This window comes from Pipra filicauda, unplaced genomic scaffold (genome assembly GCF_003945595.2).
Source record: "Pipra filicauda isolate LSUMZ 115617 unplaced genomic scaffold, ASM394559v2 scaffold566_size300873_pilon, whole genome shotgun sequence".
NCBI classification, from domain to species: Eukaryota; Metazoa; Chordata; class Aves; order Passeriformes; family Pipridae; genus Pipra; species Pipra filicauda.
In genome coordinates, this window is record NW_024104716.1 from 230,734 (window position 1) to 244,735 (window position 14,002).

Sequence of the window (14,002 nt, forward strand, 5' to 3'; positions counted from 1 at the left end):
GATTTGCATTTACTTCAGGACAATGGCAGCAGCCATGGAGCCCCTTCCAGGGCCTAAAGGGGCTCCAGGAGAGCTGCAGAGGGGCTTGGGACAAGGGATGGAGGGACAGGACACAGGGAATGGCTTTAAAGTGACAGAGATTAGGGTTAGATGAGATATTGTGAAGGAATTGCTGGCTGGGAGGGTGGGGAGGCCCTGGCCCAGGTTGCCCAGAGAAGCTGTGGCTGCCCCTGGATCCCTGGAAGTGTCCAAGGCCAGGTTGGATGGAGCCTGAGGTTGGATTTTTATGTGCAAACCCATGAGGAAAAGGAAGATTAGGAAGGACACTTGGATCTCTACCTTCTGAAAAAGGTCTCAGTGTTGTCACCGAGTGAATGATTTGAGGCACATGGTTGAATTCTTGGTCCTGTGCAGGGCCAGGAGCTGGACTTTGATGATCCTTGTGGGTCCCTTCCAGCTGAGGTTGTTCTGTAATTCCACGATTTTCTCAGTTGATTTGTTTCCCACTGCAGGTTTCCATGAAACACTTTGATTGATGCCTGTCAGTCGTGATCCTTTTCTGTGCCATCTCTCTCTGGGAGAAAATAAATGAACATATGTGGAGGAGAGTTTGATTTTAGTGAATGGTGAAGTGAAAATGTAATTTTCTGTGTCCTTCCTGCTCTGTCTTTACGTTCCCCAAGCCAAGGGGGAGGGATGGAGGAATATTTTGTCTCGTTTTATATTCAAGGGGCTTAAACCAAGTCTCACTCTGCAACTCCAAATAGAGCTTGTGCCATCCCCAAGGTTAATGAAAGGAAGAAGCTGTTGGTTTGCCCAAACTGGGAAGGACACCAGGACTTCCCAGACACAGGAAACCTGGGAATGGAGAGATTTGCTGAGGATGAAGCCAGGGAGGGCACATTGGAGGGCACTATCTCCTTGCCAGTCCTGGTGGAAGCAGAGAATGGACACAGAGAGAAAGAACAGCTTTAATTTAATACTTAATTTCCTCTTCCAGAGTGGGAAGGATTTTGTCTGGGGATTTGGGGTGATTTATGACTTGGACTTTGATTGTGTCAGGGCTGAGGCAGTTCAGGAGCTGCCTTCTGTGCCTCCAGTTCTGGACAGAACCTGACTGGGAGTGGGTCTGTAGGAACTGCCTTTCCATGGGGTTTGCTCTTAAACCTGGCTTGCAGGGCTGCAGGGAGACCTCCCTGTTGGAGCACAGAACCCTTTGTTGTGGTTGTTCCATCCAAACCCATCTGTGGGTGCCTGGGATTTACCCCCCAGGGATCCCTTGTCCCCCTTCAGCTGCCACAGTTGTGGCCAAGCTTCCCTTGGCAAAACCCCCCCATGGTGTGGTGGCCACTGGTGGTGTGAGCTGCTCTTGGAGAGGAGGAATAATGCCAGGAATGTGTTTTTTTCCACATGGGAAGGTGGGGAGCTGTGGCAGAGTGGCAGCTGAGCACGCCCTGTGTGCCAGGGGCAGCCCCAGCGCCTGGACAGGCACATGGAGCAGGGACAGGAGCCTGGAAACCACCTTCTTCCCACTGAATTCAGCACTTGTCCTGGGCTGAACTGGGAGCTCCTCAAGGCAAACTGGGCTCCCCTGCTTGGAGAAATGTTCTTCTGCAGAGTTTAATCCAGTTAATGACCTGGATGCACCATAAAATGCCCTGTGCTTTGTGGTGGCACCGTGACAGCAGAGCCCACGGGATGATGTGGCATTCCAGCCTCTCCAGCCTCTGGGTATCTTCATTTAAGCTGCTTTTGGGAGTGGTTTTAAGCTGTGCTGAGGCAGAAGGATATATTCTCCTTCCCATTTTTCTGCTGGAGTGGGAAGGCAGGGAAGAGCCACGTTGGAAACTGCTGCAGCCCCATTTGCCATCATTCACCTCTCAGGGTTGCTGGGCAGATATTCCAGGAAAGATTCACTGCCTTTGAAAGACATTAAAAGGAAAAAATTCACAGTTGCTTCCTGTAGGTACATTTAAAGGGGGTAAAAAAAAATTATACACGAGAACTTACTGTTGGTCTGAAATTAGACCCAAACCTGGGGGATGGTTTAGGCTGTGGAGAGAGAAAAGCAACCCTGGATATTTAACAAGGGATTTTGGACAAGGGTGGCACCTGGGGAACAGCAGGAGAGGGAGAGGAGACCAGGAGAACATTGGATTACAGAGAGTGGACTGGGAGCAGCAATAGGAACCGTGGCCCCAAAATGATGTGAGGACAAATAACAGCAGGAATGAGTAACTGGGGAGGGAAAGGGCTGTGGAGCTGCTGCCAGGGCTGGAGCCCCTCTGCTCTGGAGCCAGGCTGGGAGAGCTGGGGGGGTTCCCCTGGAGAAGAGAAGGCTCCAGGGAGAGCTGAGAGCCCCTGGCAGGGCCTAAAGGGGCTCCAGGAGAGCTGGAGAGGGACTGGGGACAAGGGATGGAGGGACAGCACACAGGGAATGGCTTCCCAGTGCCACAGGGCTGGGAGAGATGGGATATTGGGAAGGAATTGCTGGCTGGGAGAGTTGGAAGGCCCTGGAATGGATTTCCCAGAGCATCTGTGGCTGCCCCTGGATCCCTGGAAGTGTCCAAGGGCAGGTTGGAGCAACCTGGGACAGTGTCCCTGGCAGCAGAGCCCGACCCCCCCCGGCTCCCCCCTCCTGGCAGGGACTTGCAGAGCCAGAAGGTCCCCCCTGAGCCTCCTTTGCTCCAGGATGAGCCCCCCCAGCTCCCTCAGCCCCTCCTGCTGCTCCAGCCCCTTCCCAGCTCCCTTCCCTTCCCTGCACACGCTCCAGCCCCTCCAGGTCTCTCCTGCCTGAGGGCCCAGAACTGCCCCCGGGATTCCAGGGGGGCCTCCCCAGGTCCCAGCACTGGGCCTGTGCCCACGATATTCCCGGGATATCTCAGCCCACATCTCCCTCCCACACCCATGAATGGGTCCCTTCCCCTGAGCAGTGTCTTCCCTGGCTGGTCCCTGTTTTCTGCTGGGGATCCCCTGCTCTCACTCCTTAATTACTTTAAGCATTTGTTTGGCTTCTCACTTCTCCAAGAATTAGCAGGCTGGAATCACTGAAGTCCTGGATTAGTGGTTACAGTAGATTTAGGGAACAAGTTCCTGGCTGCAGTTCCTCAGAAACACCCAGTTTGGACCTTTCTCAGTCTTTTGTGGCCCAAGACAACGGGACAGATTTGTCAGTTGAGTTTGGTGTGTTAATAACAGAGACTGCAGGATGGTTTGAAGCCTTTTCTGTCACTTTTATCTTTCCATAAAGATAAAATAGGTGTTATTTTAAAATAAGTATTATTTTATAATATAACAATATTTTATAAGAAATATTTATTATTTTGTAGTAAATAAATATAATTTATAATAAATAAAGTAGAAGACCCAGCTATAACGTTCACATCTATTGGTCATTCCTCTCACTGGCAAACCCTCTTGACCACGATCTTCACTAATCCTCTTTTTTTATATTGGTGTCTTATAGACAAAGCCCAGAGAGTTTTAGCAAAGCCACAGAATCTTGTCCAACCTTCTCATCTCATTTCAAAATTTAGTTAACAGCAATGCTCTAAAATGAATATTTGTATGGTTTTTTTTTTTTAAATTTCTATCTCAAGCCATTTTTGTAATTTGAATAGTTATTTTTGCTGTATGTGGAGGTGTTCTCCCTCTCTGGGGTGAGGGTTGGGTGCTTGGAGGTTGCTCCTGGTGACATGAGGACCATGCAGGACACGTGAAGGGGCTCAGGGCAGTCCTGGGAACGCTGGGATGGTCCTGGATGTGCAGCAGGACAGCAACCCTTTATCCATGCTTTGTTCAGGAGGGAGCTGGTCGGGGACACTCCCACCCCTTTCTTCTCCCCGTTGTATCAACGGTGTATCCAGACATGTGTGTTCCCATGGCCAGCAGTGGCATTTCTGCCATTCCTTAAATTTTCAGTGCTTTCCTGCCCCTCTCCTCTGTGGGAATCCCATGTGGGACGAGGCTCTTTCTGTTGGTAGCACCAGCCTGATTTTGGGTATCTCGAGGGGCAGGTGGCCACAGAAGGGTCCTTGGGTTCATCTGTTCCCTTCTCAAGAAATTTTTGCTGCTTTACTTCCAAACCTGTTCCGTAACAAAGATGGGGAAGGGCTTTGACTGGAAGCTGTGTGAGGGCACTGAGGGCACTTGGGGTGTTCAGCTGGAGCAGAGGGGACTGAGGGGAGACCTCACTGCAGTTCCAACTGCCTGGGCAGGGGCAGAGGAGGGGCAGGGACTGAGCTCTGCTCTGGGGGGACCAGGGACAGCACCCAGGGAAGGGCTGGAGCTGTGTCAGGGCAGGGTCAGGTTGGATCTCAGGGAAAGGTTCTTCCCCCAGAGGCTGGTTGGGCACTGACCAGGCTCCCCAGGGCAGTGGGCACAGCCCCAAGGCTGCCAGAGCTCCAGGAGCTTTTGGATGATCCTCTGGGGCACAGAGTGTGACTCTTGGGGTGCCCTGTGCAGGGCCAGGAGTTGGACCTCATTATCCTTGTGGTTCCCTTCCGCCTCAGCATATTGTGGGATTCTGTGATAATTTTCCTCCCCGTTCCCCACACAGAGCAGCTCCCCGTGACTGGGTGGGCAGGAGCACCTGGTTGGGTGGGAGCTGCTGATCTGGCTCCCGTTCGGTTTGAGGTCACACTCGCTCAGACAGGGCTCGGCGGGCACGTCCCGCCGGACCCCACCGGTGCCCACGAGGGGTGGGCTCCCCGTGGTCCTCACCCCTGTGCCTCTCCGTGCCCGCAGAGTGTCCCCTGACGGCGGCGGCGCAGCTGGAGCTCAGCTCCGAGATGATCAAGGCCCTGCGGAACGGGGGAGCCCACCTGGATTTCCGGACGCGGGAGGGGATGACGGCCCTGCACAAGGCCGTGCGCTGCCGCAACCACGCCGCGCTGCTGGTGAGTGGGACGGGGGGGCTCTGCCCGGGCTCTGCCCTCCTCGGGATCTCTTTCCCCACATGGTGTGGGGCGCACCGGTTCTAGTTCCGTTTCCACCTGAGGAACCGACGGCTGAGGGTGGATAGGGAGGGGGAACTCCAGCACCGGGGGTTTCTTCAGGTCCCCAGCCTGGAGGGGAGAGGTGCTCTCCCCTCTCTCCACCCACGTGGTCCCATGGCAGCCACAGAGACAGCACACAGGACGTGGAGAGGAGGCAAGAGAGGGTTTATTGTTGGGGGGGTTACGTTTATAGGGTTAGGAGGATTCACAGAGTAACCAATTACCAATTGCAGGAAGGGGTTAACAACCAGTAGGAAGGGGTTAAAAAGGTCCAATGAGAAGACCTCAGGACATCTTCCCAGGACACTCCTGCATGGGAGATAAGAGTCCTTCACAGAGGGTGTCGGGAAGAAGGAGCAGTGACTTCGCAGAAATACAAAAAGCCATTTTGAAACATGTTTAAACCACAGTTTCTCATATACTGCAGATCTAGTGCCACACCCTCCCCTCCCTGCACCCTCCAGAGCCACCCCCGCTGCCCCTCCTGGCACAGCATCTCTGGTGCTGCCCATGGGGTGCCTCATGGGCACAGGGGGGTGGCCGGAGCATCCCCGGCTGGTCTTCCCTCCCCGGCGGGTGGGTTTTCCTCCTGGAGCTGCAGGGCGAGGTGGGCTCTTCTCTTCCAGACACTGCTGGACCTGGGAGCGTCCCCGGACTACAAGGACAGCCGGGGGCTGACGCCCCTGTACCACAGTGCCATGGTGGGGGGGGACCCGTACTGCTGCGAGCTCCTGCTGCACGACTACGCCCGGCTCGGCTGCGTGGACGAGAACGGCTGGCAGGAGATCCACCAGGTGGGCTGGGATCCAGTGGGAGATGGGGGGGGATCCGCCCGGGGCACCGCTGTCCTGGGGCTGATGGACGGGGTCCTCCCGTCCCCTGGGGTGCCACGGGCTGGGGAGGCACTGCTTGGTGGGGGCATTGGGGGCTGGACGTGCTGTGCCAGCTCTGGCTCCATCCCAGGTTGGTGTTCTGGCTGTTTTCTTCTGGCATTGGTCAGGAGCGTCTGGGATCCTCCCCAGTAGTGTCTGGGATCCTCCCCAGATGATGCCTGGCTCAAAGGATAACGTTTTCAGATCCTGGTCCAGCACCTGAGGCATCCTGGTTCCAAACCCAGCTCTGCCTGTCCCTGTTCTGCACATCAACAAGTGGCTTTGGCAGAGGGAAGGCACGGATTGGGGGTTAGGAGACCTGAGCCAGCTTTGTGCTTCTCCCTTTGGGTGGAGGGGGATGAGCCCATGTTGGAGGGCAGGTTGTCTTTGGGCCTGTGGCCTCCCAAAACCCCCCCTCCAAGAGGGATGAGTCCTGGCACAGCTACAGGTGAGAATGAAAAACAGGAAGTGTTTGTGATGTCCCTGCTGCCTCCGTCCTCCTTGGCTGATCTTTGGGAGCTGCTGGGCCTGGGATGGACCAGAGGGAGAGGAAAATGCACCAGTTAACCAGAGATGTGGGGCCTTGTCCTCTGCTTGGCCTGGGTGTGCTCGGGGCTTCCTCTCACCTGCAGTCACACTGAGACAGCCACCAGTCTGGAGGAGGCTCTGGGACCAGCACGATGCTGATCCAGGTTTTCCTGTTGATCCAGAGGTGATTTATCCCAGGTGTGCCCAGGTGTGTGGGGCTGTGAGGAGCAGCAGTGTGTCCATGTTTGCAGTCTGGGTTACAGCTCCAGCCTGGCTGCACTTCTGGAGCGTGGCTGGATCCAGCAGAGGATGTTCTGGGGTTTATTTATCCCCTTCCTGCCGCTCCCTGATCCTCCTCTGTTCCCTTTTTCCCCCCCTGGCTGTGGGGCAGGCCTGTCGCTACGGCCACGTCCAGCACCTGGAGCACCTCCTGTTCTACGGGGCCGACATGACTGCCCAGAACGCCTCAGGAAACACCGCCCTGCACATCTGTGCCCTCTACAACCAGGTACGGGGGCACCAGGGAGGGCACGGGGGCACCATCCTGGCCGAGGCAGCGACACCACCACCACAGCTGGGGCCCCTCTCGGCGCTCCTGCTGCTCCCAGATCCACAGGGCTCCTCTGAGTGCAGTCCAAGAGGCTGTTTCTGTTTGTAGCACCAGCCTGCTTTGGGATTTCTCAAGAGTCAAGTGGCCGTGGTTTAATCTGTTCCGTTCCCAAGATGTTTTGCTGCTTTGCTTCCAAACCTGCTCTGTAATTTTTCCTCCAGTTCTTTTTCCTGCTTCGCAGCAGGTCCCTGGAACTGGCTGGGAGGGAGAAGTTTGCTGGGTGGGGGCTTCTAATTTGGCTATGGAGCTCACATTCAATTTGAGGTGGGCACATCCTGTGGCTTCCAGCCCTCTCCAGGGCAGGCACATGGCCTGGGGTCCTGTCCTGCTCACAAATAGCCCTCAATTCTTCCTGCTAATCTCAGAATTCTGGAGAAGACCGTGCAGGCAGCACAGGGCTCCATTTCTGTCTCATTTTCTGTGTGGTCACTCACTCAGCTCAGGGAAGCTGAGGTTGGTGAAGAGCCCCCTCTGATCTCACGCCCCCGCTGCTCTCGGAGCGGGGCAGGGCAGGATCTGAGCATTTCTCCTGGGAGGGTTTGCTCCTTCCTAGACAGTTTTAGCCATTGTGTTATGTGAGCTTTTATCATAAAGGGAATTTCCAGTTTCTGAGGTGTCCACGCTTTAAAAACTGAGGCCTGTCATGGTTTGCCAGTGGGAGGTGGGGGACAATTTGTGGTGTGGTGGATTCACTCTGCACGTCATGGGCTCTTGGACCCACATCCCTGCCCATGGAGGTGGGTGGGAGAGGGGCATTGAAGGGTTCAGGGGCTCATAAACACATTGAATTAACACCATGGAGAAGCACAGAGCATTCTAGACCAACAAAAAGCTTTAGGCAACAGCAGTACCTGGGAACATGTGTTGGTCTCAGTGCCAGTGCCCCCGAGGATGGACTTGTCTAGTGGAAGGTGTCCCTGCCCATGGCAGGAGGTTGGAACTGGATGATCTTTAAGGTCCCTTCCAACCCAAACCATCCTGTAACTCCATGATTCCATGACTGGGGGCTGGGGATCCCCAGTTCACGGGGGGTGATCGTCCCTCCTCGCTCTTGCCAGGGGAGCTTCCCGAGCTCAGTGACCCCCGGGGTTGGCTGGGGTGTTGCCACCACTCTCAAGTGCTAATGGTCTCTTCCCTTTCCCCTTGCCAGGAGAGCTGTGCCCGGGTGCTCCTCTTCCGTGGTGCCAGCAAGGAGATTCGGAACTACAACAGCCAGACGGCGTTCCAGGTGAGCGGGGGGTGCTGGGCCACGGCCTCCCGTGGACCTGCCCCAACCAGGGCAGCTCTCAAACCTCGCTGGGGCTTTGCCTTCTGGGACAAACCCTCTGGCTCGGGATGTCTGTCCTGGCCCCGGCTGAATGGCTGGAGCAGGAGGGAGGAGGAGAGCACGTGGTCCCTGCGGGAAGGGCTGGGAAGGTGGTGCCGTGTGGGATGGTGGGACACTGAGCTCGGATCCTCTGGCCGTGTGTCGTGGAGGTGGAAAAGAGAAGTTGTTGCTGGCTGTAGGAATGTAAATGTTAGAGAAGGAGGAGAATCCTTGGAGCAGGAGCAGAGTCCTTAGAGCAGGAGCAGAGTCCTTGGAGCAGGAGCAGAGTCCTTAGAGCAGGAGCAGAATCCTTAGAGCAGGAGAAGAATCCTTGGAGCAGGAGAAGAATCCTTGGAGCAGGAGCAGAGTCCTTCGAGCAGGAGCAGAATCCTTAGAGCAGGAGAAGAATCCTTGGAGCAGGAGAAGAATCCTTGGAGCAGGAGAAGAATCCTTGGAGCAGGAGCAGAGTCCCTGGAGGAGGAGCAGAATCCCTGGAGGAGGAGCAGAATCCTTGGAGCAGGAGCAGAATCCTTAGAGCAGGAGAAGAATCCTTGGAGCAGGAGAAGAATCCTTGGAGCAGGAGAAGAATCCTTGGAGCAGGAGCAGAGTCCCTGGAGGAGGAGCAGAATCCCTGGAGGAGGAGCAGAATCCTTGGAGCAGGAGCAGAATCCTTGGAGGAGGAGCAGAATCCTTGAAGCAGAAGTAGAGTCCTTAGAGCAGGAGCAGAGTCCCTGGAGGAGGAGCAGATTCTTCAGAAATAAAGGACGGTGTTGCCACAGAAATGAACATCCCTGAATTTCTGAAGTCAAACATGAGGGCAGAGGAGCTCTAGTGACACCCTGGACTGGCTTTCTAGGAAATCTGCTGTGTAACACAGGTGGCAAAGGGAAACATCAAGTCCAGTGCCAAGCCCGGTGTTTTCTCATGTCCTGTCTTCTCGTGGCCGTGGCAATGGGCTGGGGTTGGGGCAGGGCAGAGGGAGCCAATTCCCCACAGAAATCATGGAAATGCCTCTGCTGCTGCCCGGCCACTTGGCCACTGCCCTGCACACACCTCTGTTAATTTAATTGTTGTTGTTAATGAGATACCTTGGTGTCAGTGGCCTGAGATGACTTAAGTTAGCAGTGAGTAATTTAGAGGGTTTAGGGCCTGTAATCTCCTGGGTTGTGTCCCCAGGGCAAACCAGCTCGTTGCAGGGGTGATGTGCCACCTCCTGTGTCACCTCCTGCTGTCTGGAGAACCTCCTGCTGCTGGTGGCCTCCCCTTTGGGCTGCTCTGGGTTTCAGGGGAGGCAGGAGCAGGGCCAGAGTTTTCCTAGAGTATCTTCCCAGCTTCTGGCAGTCTGCACCTCTCTGTTCCTGAGCCAGGTTGGTACCTGCATCACTCTTCCATTGCTCTGAGCTGGTTTTTCATCCATCAGTGCAGGTGCAGCCACTCCCAAAGCTCCCCAGCCCCTTCCAAATACGTCTTTCTCACAGAAGGATGGAGACACCGTTTTTCGGGTGGGATATTCCATCCTCAAAATGCACTGGATGGGAAGAATCACAGACTGGTTGGGGTTGGAAAGGACCTCTGGAGATCTTCTAGATCTTCCAGTCCAACCTAAAGCAGGTTCACCTGCACAGGGCTGCGTCCAGGTGGGTCAAAAGAAGTTGGTTTGGGTTTCTTTTCCCTTCTGCCAACTGCCTGGATTGTAGCTGGATCATTATCATGGAATTCTTTGGGTTGGAAGGGACCTCAGAGCAGTCTGTCTGCCCTCCCCATGCCCTCTGAGGGAGCTGCTGGTTCTCCTGCCTTGTATCAAAGAGCCTGGGTCATCTGTGCCACTCCTGCCTCTCAGCAGGGCCTGCCTGGTGGTGGTGAGGGGCTGGAGATCTGCTGCCAGCACAGGAATTCTGTTCCCCACGTCAGGAATTCCCTGTAAACAGCAGGAGGATCCCAAACTGCTGCTGTTCAGGGGCTCTTCCAAATTGTTCATTCCTGCTCCCTGTCCTCTTTTCTCTCCCCATCAATCCCAGCTGCTCCAGGTGGTTGGTGCAAGCTGGGGGTAAGACCCTCCCTCAGCTTTGGTTTCTCATCACTTGGCTCCTCTCAAGTCCTGCTTCCCTTTTCCTCCTTGGTTTTCTCCTGTCTTAAGGACATAATAAGTGTTTTCTTCCTCAGGGACACGTGGGATGGGGTTAATCCCATCTCTGATGGGGTCACATGCTGGCAACCCCACACTTGGAACCTCTGGGTCATTTTTTCCCCCCTTTTATTTAATAAAAGTTGTCTCTAGCTCCGTGTAAAAAGTGGGACAAGGCCAGTTCCTCATGGTCAGGTCACCACCTGCCTTGCACTGTGTTTTTCAGCCTGTTTGAGGTACCAGCAGTTTCCTGCTGAGCACCATCCAGGTTTTATCTTGGTCACAGTGCTGAATTCCCAGTTTTCTTTCCCAAACCTCCCGTTTCTGACGTGGAGCCTGAACTTTGTGTTTTCACTGTCAAGATAAAAACCCTTAAGGTTGGAAAAGGCCTTTAATGTAGTCGAGTCCAGCCATCAGCTCAGCACTAAACCACGTCCTCCAGTGCCACGTCCACAGGTTTGTGGGACACTCCCAGGGATGGGGACTCCACCACTCCTCTGGGAAGGCGGATCTTGCTTGTCTGGAAAAGTTTTTGGAGGTTCCTTCCACTGCCTCTGTGCGTTCCTGGAGGGTCTGTGGGTCACCCACAGTGGCCATAGGGCAGATTTTAGAATCGTAGAATGGTTTGGGTCGGGAAGGGACCTTAAAGACCATCCGGTTATGGGATGGAACTTTCTCCCCTGGGGGTTTCCCCAAGTCCTGTCGCTTGTCCAAAATCAAAGGTGGCTTTTTCTGTGTCTCCTCAGCAGCGTTTGTGGTGCCTCGTGTCCCTCAGGGGACATTTACTGACCCAAGGTGGGCACAGGGAAATAGAAATACATAAAAATATATTAAAATATAGAAATATAGAAATATATACAGACATATAAATATAAATACAGATATAGATATAAATATGAACATGTGAGCTTCTTATTTTTGGGGGGGTTTATTGATTTTCCAGCCAACAGAGATGGTTATGAGGACCTATCAAAATGTAAGCCCAGCGCTGGAAGCCTTAAATACCAACAGATAATTCAGTGGGATACATTTGTTAAAAAAAAAACAACCCAAAACCTTTATAATTCTTTCTGCTATTGATCTAAGGGTTTGTTTGTTTATGTGAGCACGTGACTCAGGTATTGAGCTGAGACCTGAGGTCGTGATTTCTCCCCTGCCTGATCCGTGTGCCAGAGGAGCCGGGGGATCACTGCTGTTGGCTCATCCCAAACACGCCTGGGGGAGCTTTGAGGAGAGCAGACAAGGCTCTTAATGAGCAGTAAATGTCAATTTTGTACAAGTTCCTTTGTCCTCGTGACACTCCTGCGTGAACTTTTCCATTCCTACACACGCAGGATTATCAGATGCAGGATTTAAAAATAGTGCCTTCAAATTCCTTTTAGTTTCACTGAAATTTAACAGTCAGAGCTGCTCCTTTTCTGTCAGAAAATTGTGTGTACTTTTAATTGCTGCATTTTTGTGGGCCTTCCCCCCTCCAGGCTAAATCCATCCAGACAGGTTTTTGTGGTGGATGTTTTTTTTTGTGGATATTTTGGGGTAGGTAATGGTGATATAAGTAAACAGGATTTCTTAGTTCAGGCTTTGCTGCTGTAGAGCTGCTCTGGTTGTGGTGCCCTTGGTCACCTGTGCTGGTAAAAGTGACCCTGGAATTCCGGGGGCAGTTCTGGGCCCTCAGCCAGGAGAGACCTGGAGGGGCTGGAGCGTGTGCAGGGAAGGGAAGGGAGCTGGGAAGGGGCTGGCCAAGGGGAAACGGCCTCAGGCTGGGCCAGGGGAGGGTCAGGTTGGCCATGAGGAGGAATTTGTTGCTGGAAAGGGTGGGGAGGCCTTGGCAGGGGCTGCCCAGGGAGGTTTGGAGTGCCCAGCCCTGGAGGTGTCCCAGGAAGGCCTGGCCGTGGCACTCAGTGCTCTGGGCTGGGGGACAAGGTGGGGATGGGGCCCAGGGGGGATCCATGGGCTGGGAGGGCTTTTCCAACCTCAGGGATTCTGTGGCTTCCTGCTGCTTCCCAGCCTTCTGTGGGAGTTGTGGAGCCACCCAGACTGGGATGCTCGGGGACATCCCTGCCCTGCTCCAAGGCCACCCCTGTGTCTGCAGAGGCTGCTCGGGGCTGTTCCCAGCTGAGTCTGGAAAGCCCCCACGCCTGGAGCGCTCCCTCCTTGGCCTCATTCCCATCCTCATCCCCTCCCCTGATGGAAAACCTTTCCATTTTGCCCAGACACAGTTTCCCCCCTCACACCCCGTGCCTTTTGGCCCTTGTTCTCCCAACCCCTCGGAGAAGAGCCTTGGCTCCGTATCCCTCCGTCCCTGGGCACGAGCTGTCATTACCTTTGTCTCTATTGATTAAATCCCTTCCCACCGCCCTGTTCTTGAGTTTCCAACGATCCTTTCAATTCTAATCCTTTAATGACTTTGCATCACCTCCCAGCTCGGGCTCGTCGAGGAATTTAATAAGCATATTCTGCACTCCATCATCCCGGCTGTTAATGACAAAATTGAATCCTGAACCCGGGGTAGGGGCCTGTGAAATCCATTTGGCAGACATTTTTGGGCTGACAGTTAGTCATGAATTAGGTTTCTGATCAGTTTTTCATCTCTTGGCAGGCGTTTCGCCTCGATTTAATTTCTGTTGTTTCTGGGGATGTCACATAAGGCTGTCAAAATCCCTGCAGGAGACAGCGGGGTGATACCTCCCGTTTCTTTGCTCTTCACAAAGCCTGGCCTGCTTCCCTCTCCTGGAAGCAGCCTGGATCCCTTCAATTCAGTTTGCTCCTTACAAGCTGCTGTTGTCAGGCCCCTCTGCCCAGCCCAGCGTTTTTGTGGGCAGCAAAATGAAGCTGCCTGGTCTCCAGTGTTCCTCTCATTGCACCCCACATTTAAAGGTGGTTCAACCTCCCCCATCTCCATCCCTCAGGGGTGATCAGGGCTCACCACTAAGGCCCTGGCTTGCTCCTGGCAGGTTCTGGCTGTGTGACACCTCGTGGTCTGCATGTCCCTGGTGCTTTGTCCAACAGCAAAGGTGACTCAGGAGCTGTTTGTGGAACCCAACTCAAAGGCAGATGTTGCCCCAAATCCTGGGTCCTCCTTAATGAGACCGAACTGATGTGCTGACATGGCAGGATTTGCTGTGCATGGAGTAAAAAGCTCAAGGGAAAAGGGAGCAAGCCCTCAGGTGCCCGTGGGGCCAAAGCTCTCCCGCCCCACCAGTGCTCCAGTGGCCTCCAGTGACCCCTGCCTGGAGCGTGGGGAGATGTTCTCCTCTTCTTTCCACACCTGGCTCATTGCATCCCATTTTTCTTCACCTTCCTCAGCCTCCTTTGCATCTGTCACGGGGATAATTGGGCCTTTAAACCCTTCAACCCCGAGAGCTCCGCGCCCGGGGGTCGTCTCACCGCACCATTTACAGCAGCGTTTGGCTCCAGCACAAACAGGCCTTTAGATGTGTTTTCTTCAAAGATTTGTATCTTGTTGCTTTAAAATAGACATCGTGGTCTGAACTCTGCAGTTTGCAGTTGTGTTGCCCGGGCAACGGGATATTCTCAAATGGAGCGATTTCGTTGGAGAACGTC

The 14,002-nt window shown here is 54.1% G+C and overlaps 1 protein-coding gene across 1 annotated transcript in view; it reads left to right on the forward strand.

The window, feature by feature from the left end:
- Positions 1–14,002, forward strand: part of LOC113982192 (SH3 and multiple ankyrin repeat domains protein 3-like) — a 140,645-nt gene that overhangs the window by 70,538 nt on the left and 56,105 nt on the right. Inside the window, exons 7-10 of the mRNA XM_039387454.1 lie at positions 4,747–4,898; positions 5,624–5,791; positions 6,789–6,905; positions 8,158–8,235. Coding sequence (XP_039243388.1) covers positions 4,747–4,898; positions 5,624–5,791; positions 6,789–6,905; positions 8,158–8,235 — 515 coding nt within the window. The remainder of the gene's footprint in view (positions 1–4,746; positions 4,899–5,623; positions 5,792–6,788; positions 6,906–8,157; positions 8,236–14,002) is intronic.